Consider the following 7,245-nt stretch of genomic DNA (forward strand, 5'->3'; position numbering starts at 1 on the left):
CTAAATATATCTAATTCTAAAACCTGAAGCCTTTGTAACATTTCTTCAGTATTGGAAGCCATTGTGTCATTCCCATCTCAGTGCAAAGCCAGCTGACTGGAATCCCCAAAAGTGCATCTCAAGTTCTTTCTCAATGTATTAAACTTCAGCTGTCCCTAAAATTAATCTTTGATTAAAAGTCATAGGCAAAATGCATTTGATTTTGTCCCTCCAGGGACTAATGAATCGGTTTAGACATTTTGGGAAGAAGAGTTCTCAGCTGTGCTGTTGTATATTCTGCTAGGTGTCATGAGCAGGCTACTGACTGCCTGTGGTTCCATCTAGAATGATCTGAAAAAGAATATTAAACAATATTGCTTATTTGAGCATACTCATGTTGAAACAATCTGGCATTTCATAATACTGAAGCAGTAGGTTAAAGTTTGGATAGGATCAGTTCCTGGTTTAGGTAAACATGTAACTAGATAACGCAGGATTATTCCCAAATATTTGAGCATGTGAATAGTGAATGAAGCCTGTGACCCCCCATGTCAATAAAGACAGGCACATAAAGACTAAGGATTCAGATGTCTAGATCAGACAATGTGCCTGGGATTCAAACAGTCTCACTTTATAAGGGGAACACTGTCTGAACACTTGGTAAGAGATGCTCAGTAAACTGTGAGAAATCCTACGTATCTTCAAACAACTCATTGGTCATGATAAAGTACGGAGGGGTGGCTTTGTGTGTAATCGTTATGATTTGAGTCATCTGCAGAAAGTAGACACAGCTGACTAATGCCAGACACAAAATATCACTAACACAGTATCTGTTTAAAAATTGCTGCTACCATCTGGCCACCACTAAATACTTACTAAAGGTTTTGAAGCTCTAACAGGTGAAATAAAAGGCCTTGCATTTGTCAGAATACTACATTTTATTTCCCCCACCTCTTTTCTTATACATCAGCATTTAAAGTCAGTCACAGAGTTGTCTTTTCTTCTCTGCTTTAGAAGTTACTGGCATCTCTTGGAAAGAATACAGAAACTTGGACTCCAACAAAGACTTAAATTCTTAAGTTTTCCTCAGTTTTAATCCCTATCAGGTAGGTGTTAGAATTAATCAGTGGAATCCTTAATGGTTGAGAAGAATTTAATTAACAAGAAACCTCAAACAAAAATAGTGGCTTTTCAGGTGTTCCTGTGGTGTTGCTGAACAGTAGTTTCTTTAAGAACTTTAAAAGTTTTTTACTTAAAAAAAGCTTTTGTAACATTTTAAATCTTGACATACACCAACAGATGAGAGTCCTAATGAGACCCACAGGGGAGGTACGTGCATGGTGGACTAGAAGAGGTTTCTAAAATGAAACAAAAGTTGCACTTCTGTGATACACTGTGTGGTTCTCAATACCAGTAGTCTCCAAAATCCACGCAATTCTTGGTGGCCTCATATGGGACACACTGTATCTTGGCACAGTTTGGTCTTCTCTCTAGGTCTATGGCTACATATGGAGATACCTCTTGAGGCTTACCTAATTCTAGACTGCAGTATCTTTGAATTCACCCTAATAGCTTCTAAAAGAAAATTCCATGCCAGGAAGGAAAGGGCATCTCAATCAAAAGAGAAGATCCCTCAAACAGGATGAAGTTAGGAGAGGATTTAAGAGAGTCACTGATAAGGTGCAGTATAAGGAATAATGCAGAAAACTTTCCTTTGCCTTGTGACACTGTCATCCTTGTCCCTCACATCTACTTTTCCAGCTTCTGTTTCCCCTCAGGGGTACAAATAACTTCCTGCAAAATCAGAAAAGGGAACCATACTACTTACAGCCCCATGCTATTCTACTACTGTGACTGGCATTTCACACTCCCCTGTGAAAGAAATGCCTTGTGTCTCTCAAGGAGTAACAGTTTTTTCTAAATACTAGCAGGGTTACAGACAGCACTTCAAGGACTTTCTACTATTTCTGATGACCATGGTGGACTTACTTCTAAATGTAAAAAACATACATTCCTTTGGAGCAAGGACAGAATCTCCTTATGGCTATGAAGAAAACATGGAAGATCTCTTAGAAGTGTCAGAAGCAAGGAGTAACATTTCAAGAGACATCTTAGTCACTTAAGGGTCTACGTAGTGACTTCTGATCAGCTGCTACCAATGGCAAGCTTAGGTGTTAGGGCTCAAGATCCATGTTCTGTCAGGATGATTTTTTGAGGCTTACAGAGGTACTTAATTTGTGCTTCCAGTGGAAAGAGATGGGCACCCTACACAGTGTCTGTGTTAGAGAGCTGCATATCCAATAACTATCTGGAACTTACACATATTAGCAGTGCAACTCAGTACTCCTACGTGCTGAATTTGTAACTGTCTGTAGTCAAGGTGCTTAAAAAACAGGAGTCAGAACTTGTGTCTGCACAGATACGTGACACAGGTCTGCCAACGTATAGGAAAGCCCCAAATCAATGGTTCAGATCTATTAGCAAAGCAAGAGGAGATAGTGGCAGTACTTTGGCATGTTAGTCATTGGAGAACATGCCCAGACATAGACCCATAGGGTGCTACATCCTCTTCATCCACAGCGGTCGGGTATAGCTCATTGCCTACCAGAAGACCATGCTTCTTTACTAGGCTATTCTATAAGCCTGGCTAAGGGTAATTCTCTGTTCTGTTTCTACAAGCAGATCTACCACACAGCAAAGAATGTAAAGTTTGCAAGTCCAAGGAGAAAAAAATGAAACGGGAGAGCCATGCAGCTGAGGTCAGTGGCCTTTCCCTCAGGAGGGCGCACTCTCGGTCCCATCATTCACATGCTGTCATATCAGCATTTTTCACTGGGTTTTTTTGTTAAATTATTTAGTAAGAGAAATTTCCATATATGTAATGAAGAATTCTGCTGATCTGTCTTCAGCTACTTACTACAAAGACAACTGGAGGCAAATACAGTTACAATACTTAGCAGAGAAATGAATTAGCAATGAAAAAATGAAGAAGAGATTTGTTTGACTTTGGTCAGCCTAGAAGTTTGCTGTCAAATGTAGATTAATCTCCTTAGTTCACTTTGTAGTCAGTGGGAAAAGATAAATATGTCCTCCTACTAAGAAGGAGAAAAATAACTGTTAACAGCTGAACCCAGCACAACTTCACAGAGAGTTATGGATCCCATCCACTCTCAAAATGTTTGAAGATGAATTGTTCTATTTCTTTCCAGTCAGATTTACAGAGCCATTTGTGGGTGAAAATAGTTGTAACTGGTGAAATATGATTCGATAAAAATATCATGTACAGCAACTTATTCTCTATGGACTTTGAGAAATTAATAATCTACTTCAAAGTAAAGCAATTCAATTAAAAATTTAAGGGAATAAATGTCTATACTGAGTTTATAAAATGGCAGAAGTATCTCTACTACCTTGCACACTGTTCTTATACAGGATTAACATCCTGTGGATGCTTTGGTGAAGAATTCTGTGTAAAAAATCTTACAGAAATGTCTTGCAAACATACAGAATCACTTTAATGTTTGTAATGCTTCACTTATTTTGCATACTGTATTTGCTTTTTTCTTCAGCCTTTAGCACTAAAGATAATTCTTACCCAATTTTTCATGTCTTTTACACTGTTATGAAATGCACAGCATAACCTAGGGACTGTGTTAGTTCAGTTTAACAAGAAGGAAATTGCTCATATTAAGAAAAGAAACGGCCGGTTTTTTTAGTTTTTGAGGTTTTTTTGAGACAAAACAGGATGGAATGAAATAAAATGCAGACATACTGTCTTGTATTTCTTGTAATGAAACAAGTGTAAGTCACTGAGAAGTTACACTTCTTAGCATTTATGTAGTGTTAACGAGAGGTAATCTCTGAAACTGAGTTACATCAGTAAAAAGAAGATGACTTATTCACACACATCCTTCAATGAAAATGGGAGCATGAAAGTGAAGCAGTATCTGACCTCTTGCATCCAAGTGGATATTTCTGTGCTGGTATTTAAAGTTGACCTCACCCTGTTCGAAACCTATGGGGTTTATTTTCCTTCCTGTTTTGGAAATGGGAGTTCCAGGGACAAGCATGTGTAAGATGTTAATGTCTGGGTAAGGTGAGACTTGGATACGAGTAACTGAAATGTATGCAAAATTACAACCTTCTGGCTCTGAGAATAATCAACAACATTAAGATAAGCAGTAAATGTTAGAAGTCATCGAAAACACACTTGAAAGAGATTGTTAGAACTGCTGTCAGTAATGGGCATAAATGAAGGACAGATGCTTAAACTAAAAGGTCAAGAACAAACAGCACCTGACACTCCTATCTCAGAATCTGTTTGTTCACTGCCATCTGAATATTTGTATCAGAGTCTCTGCAAATCAAAATAAATATTTAACTTGTAAATATGTGCTCCTACACTGCTTTGACATCACCTTTTCCCCTTTCCCCCTTTTTTTTCCCCCCTCCCTAAAAGAACAAAAGGTTTTTATCATCACTAATTCTGGAAAGGTATCAAGCTCTATTCAGTTTTCAAGTTACCAGAAACTCTTTGTAAAAGTCAACAGACACTATTTAGGAATTACAGAGGTAATGTTTGATTTTCTGCGAGCAATCCAGTGACTTCTCAGTACTAACAATTCTCCCATTTCCTAAACAGGAAAAAAGTATTTGTGAGAAAATATTGTATAAGACCATTGTGCTTTGTTAAGAACAGTGGATGCTACTGAAATTTAGTTAAACAACAACTAATAATGAGAACAAGCACTGTAAACTGCAATCTATTTGCCTATAGAGGAAAAAAAATTACTTGTTTTAAGGAAACAGTCACTTGTGGCTGTTACTTGTACATGACTTGATTCTCGTTGAATAGTTGTTAAAAGGAAGGGTTTATGATACAAGGACAGTATGTTTCTCAGTTGCAGAGGGAAACTAATGCTATGAGCAACAACTCAACATGCCTTCTGTAGTCCTTCTATTACAAAACCAAGCATAACTGGCAGCTCCTGCATTCACTGTGGCAGTCTGGCACAAGCAAGTGAATCTGCTCCAGAAATGTGACTTGTCTTTTATTGAGATAGAAGAGCTTTTAAGTCTGACAGCTGTTTCTGCCTTCCTTTCTCCAAATGTGACCCAAGCCTTGTGAGCTGTATTAACAACTTCTAGAGAAGGATGAAGTCAGCAGCTTGCTCTTATATCTTGTTTTAGTTGCATTTTTCCATTTGAGGAGCTTACATTTTTCTATGTTGAAGAAAGCTGACAAAACTGGTGTGTAAATCTTTACCTGCAAATTTCCTAGTGAGGTAGTTGTTCCAGCAGATTAAGAATCTGTATTTTAAATTAACCATTGCATAATAAATACCTTAGTAAACTTGTTATGCTTCAAGCCATTAGTAACAACCTAAGTGCTGACGTTAATGGTCTCAACTTTCACCTACTCAAGGAACAACTAGTATCTCAATACCTCTAGTAATTTTTACTGATAGATACTGAAGAATCCTTTAGCATTCTTTAAGTAAAGCTTGACAATTGTAAAATTTCTTAACCCTTATCCTTTTCTCAAAAGTATTCCACTGCTATAAAGATGTGTGGATAACTGATCTGGCAAAGCCTTGCATTTTAGCAGTAGGAAGTCAAAATACTAAAAGGAATTACCCTCTTCTACCTGAAAAATGGTATCTGTAACGAATGAAAGTTACAGTCAGTGTGAAAAAAACCAAACCAAACCAAACCAATTTTCATTGCTCACAAGAAAATATCCTGAAAGGATTACAGTGTTCCTGGGAAAAATTCTGCTTACCAGATCCATTGCTGCTCACTTGAGTTGCTTTTTCATCATCTTCATCATCACTGTTTAATGGCTGAAAGGCAGTTTCTGACTCTGTGTCTATTTGATAAGCATCTGGCTCTTGCTCAGCAGAGCTTCGCAGTGCCACAAGGCGGTGATGAATTGCTGCATACAGGTATCCAGCGTCTTTTGAGCTTGCCTGCAGAACACAAAATGCACACAGACCAAACCAATAGAAAAAAAATCTCATTTTTTCACAGAGAAGCTGACTGAGAAATTTTCAAAAGTAATGGAAGAGCTGTATTTTGTCCTTTTAAATCAAAACAATCCATTTAAGATTCACGTTTACTTCAGAAAATAGAATTAAATACAAATAATGTTGAATTTCTTTAAGTGGTTGTGTTTCATAATATATAGCTGTTGATGATTTTCTCTATAGTTACAAGAAACAACCGTAAAAATTATTTCCCCTGAAGAGTAGCTCCATTTCTGGAATATGTTTCTAGAAGTAAGAAAGCACTTGCATTTTGTTTTACAGAATAAATAGGAATTTTAAATACTAACTACAAAGAAAAAATATTTGTGATTATAAAATTTAAAGATACCATGAATTCTGCTGCTATTGTTGAGCAGGAGATGAGCATCATCAAGTCAGGTATTGAGAACTCTAGACAAGGCCACACTTTGCCAGTACGTAAAACCTTTGAGCAATCATGTCCTGAGTACTGTGTTCTGTTCTGGTCATCATATCTCAAAGATATAGTACGATTAAAGAAAGTAAAGAGAAAGGCATGAAAAATAATCAAGCATGTGGTGCAGCTCCTCATGAAGAGTTGAGACTTCAGGATGAAGAAAAGGATGAGAAGGCTATCTAGCTAAGGTTTTCAAAAGTGGTACACAATATGCTATGGCTGTTCATCAGAGCACACAGTAAGTGCACTAGAGTATGTTAATGACAGCAGTAGAGGATCAGCATAAAAGAAAGTGCTTCTTCACAGAATGAGTAAGAACTAGCATTTGCTGTCTCAGCAAACTCTAAAAAACTAACCCCAAGAACCAAAAAACAACAAGCCAAAAATATAGTAATAAAAGTTTAAAAAAATAATTAGAAAAATTCAGGGACAATCATTTCATAAAATAGCAAAGGAAACAACAGAGCTGCATGCTCTCACATCCGTAACACATGCTTGCCTGTGCTTCCTAAAAGTACTGCATTTGGGCACTGTCAGAAGTACCAGTAGTGAACTTATGTTCATCATTACATTCAGCAGGTCATCTACCAGAGGGTAACTGAATGCATATGGTCTTCTGTAGCCCTGTTTTGTGCATCATGTGCAGTAATTTCTATCTGTACCACTTGGCAATAGGAAGAAATACATCTTGTTTTGGTTGGAATGGCATGTTGCAGGGTGTACAGGTGGAAAAGCTATCTGAATTGGGAAGCAGCAGTAGATTTGGGTTGCCTTCTGTGCTACCTAGACTGACAGCAACAATTC

The 7,245-nt window shown here is 37.4% G+C and overlaps 1 protein-coding gene across 1 annotated transcript in view; it reads right to left on the reverse strand.

Moving 5' to 3' along the window:
- Positions 1-286: 286 nt before the first annotated feature.
- RANBP3L (RAN binding protein 3-like) overlaps positions 287-7,245 on the reverse strand; it is a gene marked incomplete at its 5' end in the record, with an annotated part of 20,351 nt that continues 13,392 nt past the window's right edge. Inside the window, 2 exons of the mRNA XM_010017820.1 lie at positions 287-330; positions 5,762-5,948. Coding sequence (XP_010016122.1) covers positions 287-330; positions 5,762-5,948 — 231 coding nt within the window. The remainder of the gene's footprint in view (positions 331-5,761; positions 5,949-7,245) is intronic.

The sequence above is a fragment of the Nestor notabilis genome, unplaced genomic scaffold (genome assembly GCF_000696875.1).
Source record: "Nestor notabilis isolate BGI_N333 unplaced genomic scaffold, ASM69687v1 scaffold19427, whole genome shotgun sequence".
Classification (NCBI taxonomy): Eukaryota; Metazoa; Chordata; class Aves; order Psittaciformes; family Psittacidae; genus Nestor; species Nestor notabilis.